The sequence below is a fragment of the Anser anser genome (genome assembly GCF_964211835.1).
Source record: "Anser anser genome assembly, chromosome: 2".
In the NCBI taxonomy this organism is placed as follows: domain Eukaryota; kingdom Metazoa; phylum Chordata; class Aves; order Anseriformes; family Anatidae; genus Anser; species Anser anser.
In genome coordinates this window covers 70,229,352-70,247,209 of record NC_139721.1, presented here as the reverse complement: position 1 = coordinate 70,247,209, position 17,858 = coordinate 70,229,352, and the positions used below count along the sequence as shown (strand labels likewise).

Below are 17,858 nucleotides of genomic sequence, written 5' to 3'. Positions count from 1 at the left end.
ATTTAGTGTTCATTTGATCTTGGAGAGTCTTAATGCTATTAGATGAAGTTACGCTGTGAATTCATCTGTATTCAATCATTTTTGCCTTAAATTAGGCCTTACTTTCAGTCTGCGTTTATATGCTACAGCAGTTTGGCATGTCTCGTTACTAGTATTCATGATTTGTTTTTCCCCAGCAGACATCCCTCTTGTTGTATGACAAGGATACTAGGGTCTTGATGGGAAATTGTTTTCATATAAAGCTTTAGAGCTGTTAAAGCAATGGAAAACTATTTGCAGTGTTTATCTAACGGGTACAGACCTAGTATGGACTGAGCAAACAAATAGAAACAAGGGATTGGGCGCTGACTTTTTACTTTGTGCTTGCGAAGACATCTTGAACTGGTCTCTTTTCTGTAAAATGTAGTTTTGTTATTTTCTGAGGTTATTAAACTTCTCTTACTTTGATGTTGATAAAGTATGCCAAGATCCTTCTCTGAAAGATAGTCATACTGTAGTATGATTGTGCTGTACTTTTACTTAGTGCTGATTTTTGCTTTTTTCCTTGCAACAGTGAATCTGATGAAAGTTGTAAAAAGCACCTTGGCCGAGTGCTCTCTATCTGGGAAGAAAGGTCTGTTTATGAAAACGATGTATTAGAACAACTTAGGCAAGCTTTGTGTAAGTATTTTGTGTGTGTATGAAAACTCAGTCTCTTGTTTGAGGAGTCAGAGAAATAACATCTCAGTTTGTTTTCATTTAGATGGAGACAGAAAGGTGAGGAAGCGTACATATGAACAGATAAAAGTTGATGAAAATAACTGTTCACCTCGAAGTTCTCCCACTGACCCTCCACAGGTAAAAGAACATCTATAGAATGCTGTATTTGAATATGTTTTGATACAGAATTTTCAGCTACTCTTGTTTTTCAGTGGGTCTCTGCTTTTCTTTTTAATTAGTTACTGTTTATGGAAAGGGTGATTATACCCCTTTCTTTAGTCCAAGTGGCTGAACTTTGCCCCAGTAGGATGCAAGATTACCCCAGTACTGTGCTCAGTTATATTTTATGACCTGTATTAGCTTTGTAAGGAGAGACTGCTGTGCTTTTTACCTGTCCCTACAACCTTCTCACATCAAGGTAAGATAAATCTTATTGGCTACATAAGTTTGTTTCCTGAAGATATCTCATGCTGGGAATCTTCATTCTTCTATGAAAAGGTAGCTTAACATTACATTGATTTTTTTTCAGGACTACAAAGGATTTGTTGGCTTTGCAACACTTTCTGGTTAAAATTTCTGAGAAGTAGTTAGAAAATTACGCTGTCATTTACTAATCCGTTTGTGAGGTGTAATACACCAAAGAGTTGCAGACAGTGTTCATCTTCAGGCCTTGTCAAACTTTGCTTTGAAGTATTTCAGGCTGCAAGTTGGAGTTAAGACATTGAGCATGCTGTAGCTTCAGTCAGTTTGACACTAAAGCAGAATATATGTACTATATCTTGCTTTGTCCATACTAGGATTTTAGCATTAGTTCTGGTTGGTTCTCATTTTAGGTTGTCATTTGGTTTCCAGGGTGGTAACAAAGATAAGTAGTCTATACCAAGAATTTCAATGAAAAATCTATTTTAGGAAAGTGATCTTTAAAACTAGGAACACTGAAACATACTTCTGAGAACTTGTATTTTTTTTGTCTGGGAGGAGATAGAATGTTGATATGATGCTAATGCCATAAATGCTCTTAAAAATGCCATCAAATTGATTCCGTAGGCTTGTGATATACTGTTTTTTACTAGGATTTGTTTATTTAAACTAGTTCTCAATCTTCCATACTTTTTTCAGACCACAGATCTCATTAGAGCGTTACAAGAACTAGAAAATGCTGCCTCTGGGGATGCAGCAGTTCATCAGAGAATAGCCTCTTTGCCTCTAGAGGTCCAAGATGTGTCCCTATTAGACAGGATAACAGGTGAGGGTTGGGGATCTAGAATCTGAAATGCTGCAATGCAAACTCAACAACATAGAATGAAATCATGCTTTACCTCTTTCTCTCTGTTTGCTTTTTAGATAAGGAATCTGGAGAGCAACTTTCCAAAATGGTAGATGATGCATGTATGTTGCTGGCGGATTACAATGGCAGGTTGGCAGCTGAAATAGATGATAGAAAACAGCTAACTCGAATGTTGTCAGACTTCCTGCGATGTCAAAAAGAATTCCTTGCAGAGAAAGAACATAAGCTGGAAGTGCGTAATGTTTTGTTTTAGTCCATTCTTTGCTCTAGCTTGATCTTGCAAATGTTTTCAGTTTGCCTAAACAGCTTTTCTCTCCAAAGATAAATATTTAATTGCCAGTTAGGTCTTTGTTTCCAGCATGTTATTAATGAGATTTATTTGGTTCTAGTATTCTAAATCTATTAAACCAGCTCAACGTTAGGTACTATTGCCATTTCAATCACTTCAGTGTTTGTCTTTCTGTGTTTTAGCATGTTTGGTCTGCACAGTATGTAAAGGCTTAGTTTTACTTGTGCAGGTAGAAAATCTTACCCTTAATGGTAGAAACTTTACTCCATGTAGAATTAACTTTTTCTTGTTCTTTTTATTTATTGTTGTAAGTCTTAACTATGTATTACATGGTATAATAATATTCTTTGTGTGAAAGGGCTTGATCTTTCTGGTAGTCAAAGGTTTGTGAAGTCACTTAAAGGATAAAAATTTAATTACTGGCTTCTACATAACTTTTTTAACCTGACTTGGGTATCCATTAATCTCAGTAAAACATAATTTTAGGCTCTATAGCCTCTAATACAACTGATTAGCAGCATTTTTAGCACTGGGACCAGTAGGGTAGGACAAATCATTTAAAAAAGAGGGAAGCAGGATGAACAGCTCAGTATGAGTGGATGATCTACTGAGTTACTCCATTTCTCACTATTACCAGTCACTTGTTTTGTTTTTCTGTTGCATAATACTGCCAACCCCCCTGGTGAACATTCTACCTGTGTAGGTCTACAGGTCTATAATTTCACATCCATTGCTTCCCAAATCCCTTCTCTAAACTTTGAGACATAGGTTCCAGCCCTGAGTTGGGTAATAGAGTGATAAAAATGAAGCTACATTGTTTTGCAAGGGAAAATAGCTGTACAGTTGCAGTGCCCTGTAACTGTGGCATATACACATAATCTTTATGTTGTGCACGAATTAATTGCTTTTCAGGTTTCATGTCATACAGGCCTATCATGAAAACTTTCTTCACTCTGGTTTCTTTATGCTTTTGTAACATCATAACTTGAGTTCAGTCAGATCTTGTGTCTCGGCCTGGGAAAATGCTGTTCATGATGCATCTGAAGTTATGTCATTCCTAGACTGCTCTTGTTTCCTGACTTCCTTTGCTCTGTGCTTCACAGAAAAGCATTTGATGAAGCTTTTTCCTGCCAACTTCACTGTATTTATCCCCACCCGAGGGGGAAGAATATCAACCAACTTCACATAAGATAGATGGTACACATGGTAGCATTGATGGCACTAGCAACTGATCCAACTGCACAAAGGAACCTGAAAGAACAGGAAACGTTAAGTGGTTGTATTCTTAGTGAAATTCAGAGATGTTACCTACTGTTGACCTGGTTTAATAGAATTTGAATTTCCAGAGAATTCTTGGTGTTTTTAAACTCTAGAATAGAGCTTTAGACCTAAATTTGCATGTCTTTTATCTTCTGAGGAAAATTTACAGGTAAGTAACTTGGAATAACCAATCTTTGCATTAGTACTTTATTTTTTTTTAATAGGAGTTGTTATAATAGTTATTTCTAAACAGAACTTAATGATTCCCATCAAAATCAAGGTAACGTATGCATTAGCATTGAACCTTGACAGGAAATTTTGACAACAGATAAATAATATGAGCTATTATGTCTACACCAGAAGCTAACCATACTGCTTAGTAGGTGACTTTCATAACTCTGCTTTGGGTAAGTAGTGTCATTTTTAACTCTTAAATTATGTTTTCTTTAACATCTGTCTAGCTTCTGTTGCAGGTGGTGGACATGGACCTATCTTCTAATGATGTCACCATCCATTAGTACACACATCCTGCTAAAAATAAATTTAAGAATCAAAATCTTGTATTGTCTGTTTTTTGAAAACTGAAGGGGAGGAATCCTGTAACTACTCATACTAAACCTCTGCTATTGTCATCTATCTTCTCACAAACATTACTGAATTTATGCCTGAGATGGATGAGCATTTATCCAGTGCCATTCCTTTTTCTTCAAGATAAAAGCTTTCACGTGGTTGTTCTTAAAATTCACAAGTCCTTTTGGTTAAATCATTCCAAGTTCCAAATGCAGAAATCTGGGTGTCACTTGCATTGAGGTTGCCATAACCAAAAGCAAAGAGCTGTGAAAACGAGACTTTGTCAGACTTCAGCTTTTTTACTTACACTGTAGTTACTGAGCTTATGTGAACATCGGAAATGATGAGTGGTGGATGTAGAAGTTGTCCTTCACAAGTACAGTAAAGAACTTTATTGAGGTAAATCTATGCAGGTAACAGAGGAGATACATTTTATAATTGCTCTTATGCCCCCCTCAAATTTAGGTTTGTCCTAAAGGGCATTTTCCCTTCACCTTTGTAAGTTTTAAAGAAGTATAAATATTTGAGGTACAGTTGTATCTGGAAACTTGCCTGGGATTTATAGCTAGGTGTATTTCTATCTTAGAGAAAATGGGCACTTTTGCAGAAAGATTTTGTAGGAACATTTTTTTTCCAGAATCTTGAGAATTAATATTTTCTATTTTCTACTTTGATTCATTCCTCCCTCTCTGCCTCCTTGTTGCACCCCCATCCTGCCCCTTTGCCCATTCCCTAGTTTTTGTATGTAAATGTTGATTAGTTTGTCGGTCTCACTGAAGGCTGGGGAAGAGATATTTATGTTGTGCAGGAACAGAGAACTAGCTATACACAAATCAAGGTGCCCTCATGTCTGTGTGATAAAGACTGTGCTGTAGGTTTTCTAGAATGAACATGACCTTAAAAATACAGAGATGACATAAACAAGAGAAGATCTTGATTTACTACTGCTTTGCTTTTGCTACTTCCACGGTCTCATTGTAGGCTCTTACTAAATTTCAAATAAAGGCTTTGGTAATGCGGAATCATACATGACTTACAAATGTGGGCAGGAGGTAATACTACCTTTTCCTAGAAAAATGCTTCAAGACAGCCTGCTCTCATCTTTGTTAGGACAAACATAGCATTGCTACACTTAGCATATGCTGGATGACCCAAGTTCTTACATAAGGTTTATTACTACTTACCACCTTAAATTTGGCAATATTTTTCTCACAAAATCCAAGTTTTTATGGAGGAAATGCTGTGCTAGGAGGCCTGCTGTGTTTCAGCAGCTTGCATTTAATTAAGATGTTTGATGTTTTCTTGCATTCCATATTTTATACAGCTATATAAACAATATTCACATCCTTACACTCTCACATCTGGTTATAATTGCAGTTTCTTAGCATGTTGAGAGAATATAATATGTTCAATGCACTTTTATTTAATGGTTGAGCTTTATGGCTCAATATAACTTAACTTGTCTTCCTAAAAGTTTTAATTTTGCTGTTGAATTTTATAGGTAAACAGCAAGCAGTTTCTCATCCCAGCCTGCAGCCCTGGAGTTGAAGGCTTTTTTGCTTTGTTCAGTTCCAGCTTAATGTTTCAAATACGTTAAACAAAGAAGTCAGGAGTGGTAGTGGTATATTATAACAGGCCTTTGATATTCAGGATTTGTTTCTTAGGTTTCTTAGTGCAGGACTGGACTGATGCTACAGTCTACTTTTTTTTACCATGGCCTTGGCTAACAGTAAAGGCATCACAGGTAGTGTAGTGCTTTCATTGCTGTTTTTTTCTTTAGACCCCTTATACTCTCCTAGTACATTTTTGTCAGCTTGTTTCATGCAGTGCCAAATGAACTTAGGGTGTGATACAATCATTAACTTCTCAAGTCCACTTGAAATGATTGGAATTAATTTGTAACTTTGCAGCTGAGCAGCTAAAGTCTTTTGCTGTTTTGGTTGAGGAAGATTAATTTGTAGCATGAATCCTACATTGCTTTTTGTTTTAGGATGTTTTTGTTTTAGCATTGTAGGGCGTGTACAAATCCCTGAGCGTGGCAGAACCACAGGTTAATCTTGAATTAGAACCAAGATGTGCTGTAACTGTTGTTAGTAGCGCAATGATTACAAAATGGTTATCTGGGAAATACCAGGATGTTTTCAAGAAGGTTTATCTGTACTGGATCAGGAATGTTCCGAGTATTTAAGATCCTCTGATACTTGGCAACATAAGTCTCTCTAAGTAGCGATATCAAGCAGTTGTTCTATACTGTGGTCTCCTGACATTGTGAATCATCACGTTTATTTCTATTCAGGATTAAAGCTGAGGGAATTGAATCTGTGTTGAGAATGCTTTCAATTCACAGTAGTATGACTTCTCCAGAAAGAGGTGGTCAATTAAAATATTCATGGGCTGAGGAGAGCATGAATTTGGATCTTTTTATAAGGAAAAAGAGGAAAGGCTTCACTAGAACTTTCATTTCTTTTGTGGGCCAATGTCAAGTAATCTTCACTGTTTTTCTTTGAGAAATGTATGTTGCTGTTCTCCATCAGGAGAGGATTGTAAACTAAGAATCTCTGATGAATGGTGGATTCACTATTGTAGTTATACCCTGTACAAAATGAAATAGGACTCCGAAACAGACCCCTGTGCTTAGAGATTGGTGTAGACCAGTTCAAAGCCCTTCCTCACACTGACCACTTGAGATGTGTCATGTGGTGTAAATGTCTCGAGGCTCTATTCCTCGAGTTGCACAGTGCAAGTCCTTTACTGAATTATAATCACTGATGTTCAATGTTCAAAAAAGATATCAAGATCAGTGAGTTTGCACTATCTATCTGAAGGCAATTGGACAGAATTCAGCCATCACTGCTGTACTCATCTCTCTCTAGTAAGGTTTACTAGATTAGAAGTTAACGGGAGGGAAATGATCTCTTATCTGCAATAGAATTAGGCTTGCTAAGCATGTTTACAGAATGATAATTATTTTTCAAATGTAGCTGTTCGTATGTTTCCATGAACGTTTTCTTTCTATACCAAGAAATGGCAGGAGATACAGTTGTAAAGGTTAACTTTTGTAGAAGTAACGTGCTGGACTAGAGTGGAGGACTGCAGCTCTTATGTCAAATGCAGAAAAGTCAAGCCATCAGTGAATTTTGTTCTTCCGTGCTGTACCTATTTTATGAGAATAATATTTATTTGCTCCATTTCTCATAACCGCCTTATAACCTCTCTGTGCTTGACCAATAAAAAGTTTTTATATTAACCAACGACTGGAGTCTGAGATACCATGATACATAATTTCTCAATTTGTAGCTGAAAGTGTTAGGCTTCAGAGTTCTCTGTCACTCAGTATAACAGAGACATTTGACGACTTCTACTTTCTAAATTGAGTTACTAGTGATTTTGAGTATAAATCCTGGCTTTTTTAACAGATTGGACAGGTTGTAGGTTGTACTTTGCTCATCCTTGTAAAATAAGAATAACCTTTTGGTTATTAGGGTGGGTTTTTTAAACTTCACTCTGCAGCTTACACTTCTAATTTAAAACAAATAAAAACCAAACAACAACAACAAAAAAAAACAAGTACAGGTACTTATACTCTGAGGTACTTCTTGAATTCCACACTATAAACATGCAGGGGAAAGATAATGGTCATATCTAGGTAGGACTTGCTGTTTATAACAAGTCGGTTAGGCAATGTTCCTGGCTGTTGTAAGCCAAAAACTTGATCCTGTTAACCAAAATCAATGGATCTATTTGTCGTCTTCAGAAGAACAATTTTGCAGGTATGTAATGGATTCCTTTTTTTGTGCAAATAAACACTTGAGAGGATGGGAAAGTGAATATGGAATAATCAGTGCAGTGTGTTCCAGCTAGAATGTCTCCTTCAGTGTCGAAGGACAGCTGGAGACTGGACACTTTTTGGTGCGTTCTTCAGCAGATGTTCTTTTTTCTTCCAGCAAATAAGTAGCTGGTTAACACAAACAAAACAAAAACATTTAAAGATTGAAACTGTAGCACATATTTCTGTCAGTGCTGGCCATGTAGTTTTTGTATAAAATGTGTAGTCTTAACTACAAGTTTTAATTTCCCACAATAATGCTGTTCAAACTAGATTTTTTCAGATGTTTTACTCAATAGGGCTGATAAACTTTTTTTAGGAGCCTTTTTTTCTTTATTGTAAATATGAAGTGAACAGAACTTATAAACCCTGCTTTTATACCCCTTCCCTCCCTGTCTGTCCTCAAGAGTCTATATGCAGTTAAAAAGGAAGCACTGTGCTCAAGTTACTCTTGACTGTGACCTCATGTTTCACTGCACTTCGGATAATGATCTGCTTTGTTGTAAGGGCTGATGAGAGGTGCTACTAGGTATCTCTGACAGAAGAAAGAAGATAAACGGCTAGAACATCAGCTTCCTTTTTCTGTCAGCCATGCTGAAACAAAGCAGATTTCGTTCCATCTTAGATATAAACTTGAGATGTTTCCACTTAAAAGCAGTGTGGTGTTAGGTACAAAAAGTGTTTTGCCTAAAATCTGGTGCAGAGCTTAACAGCACTCATACATTTGTGGACGGGGCTAGTAACTTTTTGAAGAATTTGTGCACAGCAAGGAAACAGTCTGTGCTTGAGATGGCATTTTAAAGAAAATTTGCATCCGCTTTAGATCTTGGGCAGGGTGGTAATATTTATATGTCCTCACGTACACGTAGGAAAATAATTCATTCGCTTCTGTAAGAGTCTGAGATGGCAAATAGCAAATATTTTCAAAGCGTATAATGAAATAGGGAATTACCTCATGTTATTAGGCATATCTCAATGTCTTTGTAGGAGAAAGCTGGTTCTTGCTGGAAGAAATGTCAACTGGTGCAACTTGATTAGTAACTATAGGTGATATCTTTATGACAAAAAGCTTGTATTTAAAGAATGCGTTCTTGTTCTAGAACACTTCAATATTTTGGGATGTGAATGGACAATGTAGTTTCTATGTGTTTTTAAATGCAGAGCTTGAATTGAAATTAGTCTGTCACTCAGTCCATTGGTTATGTGCAAAATCTCACTGAAAACAAATAAAAATTTTGAAGAGTTCATTTGAATCTTGAATAACACAGAGAAGGGTAGTTCTTAGTTTCAGTAATTCTGGTGTCAAATTATTTTGAGTTCATACCTGATCTGCTTTAATCAGGTAGCTAAACTATTTTGTTTCCCTGGTTCAAATTCATGACTAAACTACTCACAATGTTTGTTGTGACTATTTCATACATCTTTTATGGTCTGGATGCTCTTTTCAAATACCTACTGATTGATTGGAGGACACCTTCAACTTTGCCATTAATAACTAAAAAAGCTAACAGGTAGTTCAAGACATAGTGGTACTGGCGTCAACTTGTTGGACCAGTAGCTCTCCAAAGAGGTGTTTTTTTTTTTTTTTCTTTTTTAAGAAACCTCTACTACTTTCTCAGGTAGCAGATTGTGGAAGTTAGTACCTTCTGTATCCCTTCAACTAATCAACTAAGGCTCAGTGTAGAGGGCAGAAATACTGTTTAGGAAGATTCAAACAAACAATTTTATAAATGAAAACAAACAATTTTATAAATGAAAACCATCACATTTACACCAATGTCTAAGTCATTGTTACCCCTGAGACATTTTACTTGAATAAAATCCATGTGTGTAATAAAATAATGTCCTGGTGCTTAAGGAGAGTTCAAAGAATAGTATTGATGAAGTGGGTCAGTTCATGGAGCAGTAGTCCAAGGATGCCAGCTGAGAAGATGAGAGCTGTTAGGAAATATGATGCTTCTATCTGGACGCTTGCTGAAAAATCTAATTCTTAAACTCTGGCATTATCTTTCTGTTAAAGCATGCAGATGAAATAGTTTTGAAGAATCTCCCATTTCAGCTTGTCGGTAGCAACTGGAGTTTAAGACCAACCTGAATTTGAAAATCAAATTCTAAGAATGATGGTATTTTTTGTTTTCTCTAGAAAAGTCTATCTGGAAGTCTTACTTTCTTACTGGAAATGCACACAACATGTATTCTGAATCAGTGCTGGAGGAGATGCCATAAGGATGAAGAGAACTGCAGGGCTTTCAGTGTTGCTACAACTACCTGGAACAAGTGTTCATTTTTGCCTTCATTGCAATTGGAAGCTGAGATTTTTATGATATGTGTTTATACATACACATATTTTTTCCTAGCATCTTATTTCAAAATGTGTTGTCTTAGAAGGTGGATTATTTTCTCCATACCTATGTTTGTATGGCTGGACTTGATGATCTAAGAGGTCTTTTCCAACCTAAACAATTCTATGATTTCCCTGATGGAGAGGAGTATGTACCATATAAGAGGGAGAGTGGGAAGAACGACTTGGAGGCTATGAATTAAAACGTGGTTGAGGACCATGTAAAAACACCAGCACTCATTACTCTTGAATAGAGTAAAACTCATACTCTACTCATTACTCGTTGTCTCTTGAAGCTGTATGTATTGGTTACTCTAGGGGATGTAATGAACAAGTAAGGCAATTTCAGCAGCAATGAGAAAGCAATATATTCTACAATAACACCTGCTAAGTTAGTTTCACAGCCTGGTAGCTGTGTAAAGGGAGATATCGGAGCCTTTTTTCATAGGAGTGCTCCCCATCACCTGGTAAGGGTGTAAAGTGGTCCTTATGCTTGCCTTAAAATTCAGTTTTAGACCAAAAGAAAGGCCAGAGTATGTTTACTTCTGCTAAAACAGTTGAGATGTGTATCAGTTTTGCTAAAAGAATACTGAATTAGTCTACTTCTGAGTTTTTAAAGCTTTTCCACTGCCAAAATCTGGAATGCTGTGGACTAATGGTGGAATAAGGCGAAATAGAATACAGGGAAACAACACAGGATGACATACAAATTCTGTACATTGTCTTGGAGTTTTTTTCTGTTATATCGTATGAAGATGTATTTCCCAGATAAAAAGTGCATTAAGTTGACTTGGTTAGAGAGTACAAAACATTTTTCTAGCGCATTCCAGCTGCTGCTGGCAGTGATTGGTGGAAAAGGGAAGCGTGTATTGTTATTATAGTAGGCTTGTAAGTGTTGATTTCTCAGGAGACAAGACCAAAGCAGTCATGCGGATGGACGGTCCATCAATTCTTCTTTCATTTGACAGGGAAACAAAAATAGTTTAGTTCCTTACATTTGGCAAATTTAGTTTTGTAAATAGTAGAGAGGCCCAAAGGACTATCTCAGTAGCATTTCTCCCTTAGCCTGATCTCCAGGCATTGTGTGTGTAGCTTAGAACCAGCCGTAGCCTCTGATATTCTTTGCCAAAACAATCCTTGTGGGATGTAGAAGGCATCAAGGGGTTGGGGTAGGGTTGGGAGGACTGTAGAGGACACACTGGCTGGGAGATACGGTGGGATGGAGAGCTGAGCTAACTCGTGTGGGGTTGGGAGGGTTAGCTGTTTGTTATAGGAATCAAATAGCATCACTATTCACTAAACATCCTTTTACCGCTGTGTTGTATCATCTTGAAAAAATTGTGCTATTGAGGGTGGAAGTGTTTGCATGCAATAGGGTGGAAGCAATATTCTTCTGACAGCATTAGTCTGAAGAGCTGGTGTTTTGAGCTGCTTTCTTCAACTTGGCTAGCTGCTTTCTCTTGCCTGTTTTCAGTAACAGGTGAAATCTTTGTTTATTTTCACAAAAGCACTTTTCTGATTAATTTTCATTGTCTGTGAAGTTGACCTAACAGTGTGTTCTCAGTGCTATGGTACTTTAGAAATACATTATGAATTCAAATCGACTTGGAAAAACTTTCAAACAGCTATCAAATCGATTCCAATGGTCTATCAAGAAAATGAAGGAAAATAAGTTGTAGCTTTTTCTAAATGAAGAAAAGCTTCATTATGTGAAGTGGGATAGTACATATTTAAATGGGAACATCTGGGACACTTGAATATCTAAGTGTTACAAAGGAAATTTTAATGACTTGGGTTTTGCACTTGTACACGCACAAAAAAAATGAACAACAAACAAAAAAAAGTTTTAGGCCAATGAGAACGGTATTTTTGAGGTGCATAGGCAGAGGAGGAAGGTAATGTGACTTTTTAGGCAGAAAATTACATTTTTGTTAGCAGTCAAGATAAGTACTCTGAAGACATAAATGACTGTTTAGCAACATTACCTGGCTCCAGATTCAGAGTAGTTTCTGAGTGCCAAAGTGATCATTGGTTCTCTCTACGTAGCTGTGTGTGCTTGCCACAGCATACGTCTCATTTGTAAGTGAGGGTGAGGGGGGAAAGCAAAGAAATCAGAAGAATGCACATACTTTTAAAACAAATGTTAGAAGTTCCAGTAGATGCGCGCTAGAGGGCTGGAATGTTAATCAGTATCTTTAGCACAAGTCCTGAAGTATTGAAGGTAGTCCATGAGTCCTTGATTTAGATGTAGACAACTGATAACTAGTAGAAATCATTGTAAAATTAAGCCTTTGATCTGCTGCAATTTGAATGTTTCCCTTTGTGGAAAATGTGTAGTGGCTGCTTTGTCAGTTATTACATTGCAAGAGAAGGTTAAACTTTCAAAGACGTAGAGCTGAAAGTTTAGTAGTAAGTGTTTGAGCTTTGAGTTCACCATTCAAAATATTTTTATTTTGAAGTTGCTACTAAAAATAACACATTAACAATAAAATAGCAGTAGAACAAAGCAAAGAAGGTTGGAGAAGAAAGATTGTTGGAGAAACAAGATTTACATCTGACTGCAGTCTTAAGGGTCAAGTAGATGCTTCCTTTGCTCTAGTTCCTCAAATGTTAGGCACTTATTATCCCTTTCCACTCCTAATAACATTTTTTATTTCACCCTTTGTTTCTCTTAAGTCAATAGTATTCAGATAAGGTTCATTTTATTCCAGCCCAAATACTTATATCATGAGACAGCAAAGGAGGTAGAAGTCTAATAGTTCTGGGGGTTCAGGAGTTCTGCCTGCAAGTGAGTTCTTGAATTCTGTGTGGAGTGTTGAGTTAATTGTAACTTCTTTAAAATGAGCATTTGAGCTGTCCTGATCTGAATAAACATAAGCCCTTCTGATTACGAGGACAGCAGAAGGCAGAAGACGTAATGGACAGTAGAACTCCTGCAAGATTTACACTTCATAATGTTTCAAACACGACATTTTAATGTAACTTATATCTAGGTTGCTAGTGACTACTGGAGTAGGAGGAATGATTCTGCAAGGGCAGAAGATAGGAATTCAGTTGTTTCCTGCATTGCATCCTAATTCACTACTTATAATTTGCTTCATTGTGTTATTTATTTTTTCTTATATCACTTACTCTGCTTTTTCCTTGTGCTGCGGCCAGTAAGAAAATGCTGGGAATGTTGTATTCTTAGAGAATCTCCTCTTCCACCCCCCTCTCCACCTTGTTTTTGGTTGTCATCCTACATATCAATACAATAGTGAAGCTGAATCTGGTGCTGTTTGTTGTCTAAGAGACCACAGCATCAAAATGAAACCTGGTTAAATTCCAGAGGTGTTCTAGAAACTTAAAATCTCTCATTTAAAGCTGCTGTTATCTTATGGATATAATTAACATCTGTCAGCCATAGTGAACCATGATCAGAAAGTGGTGGTTCATCTCTAAGGTCAGTATATTTGATAGATAAGCAATCTGTGCTATCATTGTACTTAACTTCCTTCGGGGTTGCTTTGCCTACCAGATTCTGATAATCATTTAACATCCAGGAAAAAAAAAAAAGCAAGCAACTACAACAGGGTTTTAGTTAAACTGATAGTTGATGAGTAGCTTCCAGCCATATCTTTTCAGTCTTTCACTCATTTATGATTCCATAATAACCAATATAAGCAACAACTGCACAAGAGCCAGTAAAATGTTTTCTTCTTTCCCCATTTTCTGCCTTCTGTCCTAGGAAAACTTTGTTGTTGGGGCTGGTGGTGGCAGCGGCATTTATTTAATTTTTAATTTTTTTGATTTTTAAACCAGTGATATATTAAGCAACCTTTGGTTTTAAACAGCTTAAATATGAAAATTGTGCCACTCACATTAGCATAGCATACACTGACTGCTTAGCAAAGCAGTTTAGCATACCATCTTGAAAGCCAGGTGTTTCTTGTGCTTGCTTTCACAGGCCATGTAGTGAAATGAGTGCTGTTTCCAGTAGAGAAACTCATCATTTGGCATAGAAAGATAGTAGGTATGACCTCAGCGGAGAGAATTAAATTCTGTCTATGTATATACCTATTAATTTGCTCTTTTAATCACAATTACTGAGCTCAGCTATGGCATTACCTGAAGATGCAGGAGTGACAAGTCCTTATTTATAATATCCGTGGAAGAAACCAGGCGATCTTGCTAAGCCACGTTATCTCTAAGCCTTTTTACCCTGAGGCTGAATGATTGTGGAATAAAACACAAAATGCTGTTGCAGGTACAAACCCAAAGTACAGTCACTGTGCATGCTGGTTTGTTGCAGGGGAACCTGCACAAACTGGCCGTGCTCCACCATCTGAGAAGCTAGCTGCATTCTACTGCAGTTTCTTCCAGTGCACATCCACTTCCTTTTCAGATGTGTTCCTCTCAAGAATATGCTGTCTTCTGGATTTCTTACTGTGCCATCGTGCTGTCTTAAAATATGGATTGCAGCAAGAAGTTTGGTGTGGCCAGGCTAAACTCCAGAAAGTAATATTTAAATCACTGCTCCTTTTGTTTTCTGACTCAACTGTGATTTATACGGACTGTTAATGATTTCTCTTGCTGCAATGCCTGTAAGAGAGAGTCATTCCTGTGCCATTGAAAATGGAACAGGCTCTTCTACAATTTTGTACCCCTTGTTCTCAGCATTTCCAGAAGGAAAGCAGCACCTTTATTATATATTTTCCTCCTGGCTGACTAGTGTCTTCTGCCACATCCTGAGAAGCATCCAAGACATTTTTGTGGAACAGAGAGATCTTCCTTTATTCACAAGCCCAATGTCCAGTAGATTTGTTATGCTTAATGTTAATTCTTGAGTCATAGAGGAATCCTTCTTTAATAACAGGCTAATCAGTGCTAGTAGGATTGGACTCCACAGGATTATGAAACTGCTTTCGAGCCAAGTAGTTTTTATATATATGCAAAAAAAAAAAAGTTTTTGTTTTTTCCAAATCTTAAGGTTCGAGATTAAGAAGCTTCCTGTCACTGTGCTGACTGGGAGCATCTCACTTATTCCATTTCTGTCCTCCGTGCTCTGCTTACGCTTCTACAACTTGGCAAATATCCTAGTCCCAAATCCTTGAAGCCGTGCTGGATAACAGCCACTGTAGTCAGCTGAGGAGTAATGTTCTTTTCATGCAACATGCTCAGAGAAACTGTGCTGTACGACAGCAGCTGTAGGTTGTAACTTTACTCTTCTGTTCAACAGTAAAGATTAATTTGTAGGCCCACGAGGGTATTTCTAAGTGTGGGCTGTAAAACAATCTTGATGACTTGAACTTCAGTTTTGGAGTTGTCTGTAAATATTTACGGTAGCTGCTCTTAAAAAGCAAAAGTAATAAAGATTGAGATGTGTGATCTAGGTTTTAGCTATCTTTAGTTTTAAAATGCTGAGCACAATCTCCAAATTTGCTTCATTAGATATAACTGGTAAATGCTTAGCATTTAAATATGTATTTTTATTATTACTTTCAGAAAACATAATTATGTGACTTAAGGTTTAAAGCGAGTGTATTTTCTGATGTGAGCAAGTGCCTATGTATCAGTAGGAGAAAGTTGCTTAGAAATACTGAATGTAATTAGAGCTCCAATAAAAACAGCTATCAGTACAAAATGTAAATGCAAAGATGAACTGCAGTGAGGGACAGTGGGCAGGCTCACAGTCCAGCAGTGGGTGGGAGCAATGCTGTACTCATCTGACAGCTACACGAGGTCCGAACTTGCATTAAAACCTTTTCCATGGGAGATACCACCTGTACTGCGTGCAAAATGTTCAGCAGCAAAAAAGATTTCTCCCAAGCTGTTGCATACAGAATTTGTTCAAGTATGCTGCTGGCTTTTTCAAGGCACATGTGTGTTCAACAATACTTTTTCTTCAAATATTCCAGTACCTAGCAGAACTTTATGCTATGTCACACAACTTTTGCCGTACTGCATGACAAACTTTCTCCTCCTTGGTTCAGTTTGTTGGAAATGTAATGAAATACGTCCTGCGCTGTTGCAACTTTCAACATAGGTTTTAAAGACTGTTGGGAAGAGGCTTTTTTTGGTTTGGTTTGGTTTGGTTTTAGCCATGTCACCTTGACTCTTCGTGCTAACACAGCTGTGAGCGTGTCGCTTTCCCCAGACAGAAGCAAAAGTGTGTTGGTGTAGTTGGTTCTTTTCAGCCGTGAAAGGACAATGGTGCTGTCTCTGTGCCTTCAGCAGTTGCTTCCCTCAGTCAGTGCTGGACTTGCTCGGTGTGTCCTTGCAATACCAAGGATGTACCAGAGCTCCCTGGCGTGACTGAGGGCCTCATCCAGCCTGCACAGCCCCTTCAGCTTGCTGTGCCTGGATAACTTGGTTTTCCACTCAGGTGGCTTTGCAAGGTGCGAGTAGAGAAATCACCCTTTGCTTTACAAGGTGAGGCCTTCCAAATTTTTATTTTTATTTTTTGTGACTATATAGTGACTTCTACAGTTGATCTTGAAGCCTGCATCTCAAGATTTGGTGCAAGTCTTTGTTTTATCATAGGTCATGGTTAAATCATTTACCATAAACATACCTTGGATTTAGAGGTTATCTTTGTTACCATGTTTCCGCTTTTACACAGGGCCCTTTGCATGAGAGTTGCACTGCAGAGTGAAAGCAAAGTGACATACCCATGCCTGACACTCAAGCCCTTACCTCCGAGCAGGTTGGAAACTCATACCCGTATATACGTTGTTCATAAACTGGTCACGTCCAGCAGACCGCAAATCTTAAAACATGCACTGGCAGGTTGGTTTGGCTGTGCCCTAGAGCCTCCCAAGGCAGCATGGTGGCACAGAAGCCAACCCTGTTAACTCTTGCCTGAAATTTAGACCTGCTGGTTTTCTTCCCCTTGATGAAAGTCCCAGAAGTCCCAGTCATCAGATCCTAGGCTTAATTTATTTTTGTCTTTTTATTTTGAACTTAATGTTTGTGAGACATGTGAGACATAGGGATGTGTGGTCTTAGGGACTGAATAAGTAGAGAAGAGATGAATAAGTATTTTTAAAATTCTTAAGTTGTCCTAGATGACGTGTATATTTGTCTTCAACTTGCCAAAAATTGAAGGGTAACCCCCTTATTCAGCAAGAGTCAAGCCTACGTTGCTACTTCAGTTCTTGTTTTCTCCTCAGGGAATTTGAAGCATTCCTCAGCAGAGGAATGAGAGAAATGTAATTTTGTAGTGTGGACCTCAAATCCGATTTAAAAAAAAAAACAACAAAACACTCTTTTCTACTTTCCTAAGGGATAGTAAGGAAAAGCAGTTTAGAGGATTGTAATTTTTTGAGTTTCTAGAAATGGAAGTAGAGCCAGAATATTTCTGGCACCTTTGGTGGCAATTTAAAATAATATCAAGTTTCTGAGAGTGGATTTTGTATGTATAAGAAATTTGGAATGTCTGTGATAAAAAAAAGAAGAAAACAAGGAACTAGGTAGTGTACTACATGACTTGCATACTGATATGCAAGAAGCACATGGCAAAACAAGGAATTTAGGCTATTTACTACTAGTTACTACTTTGTATAATTCATTTTTTTCAGCACTGTGAAAATCAAAAGGAGTAGTT

The 17,858-nt window shown here is 37.5% G+C and overlaps 1 protein-coding gene across 3 annotated transcripts in view; it reads left to right on the top strand.

Moving 5' to 3' along the window:
* RPRD1A (regulation of nuclear pre-mRNA domain containing 1A) overlaps positions 1–17,858 on the top strand; it is a 43,001-nt gene that overhangs the window by 12,087 nt on the left and 13,056 nt on the right. The window contains exons 3-7 of one of the 3 annotated variants that reach the window (XM_083822775.1): positions 554–660; positions 743–837; positions 1,819–1,945; positions 2,044–2,219; positions 4,010–4,384. In XM_083822775.1, coding sequence (XP_083678901.1) covers positions 554–660; positions 743–837; positions 1,819–1,945; positions 2,044–2,219; positions 4,010–4,054 — 550 coding nt within the window. In that variant the 3' untranslated portion in view covers positions 4,055–4,384. Of the gene's footprint in view, positions 1–553; positions 661–742; positions 838–1,818; positions 1,946–2,043; positions 2,220–3,997; positions 4,385–17,858 lie in introns of those variants that run through there. The other 2 variants (XM_083822774.1, XM_083822773.1) reach the window with 2 other exon arrangements.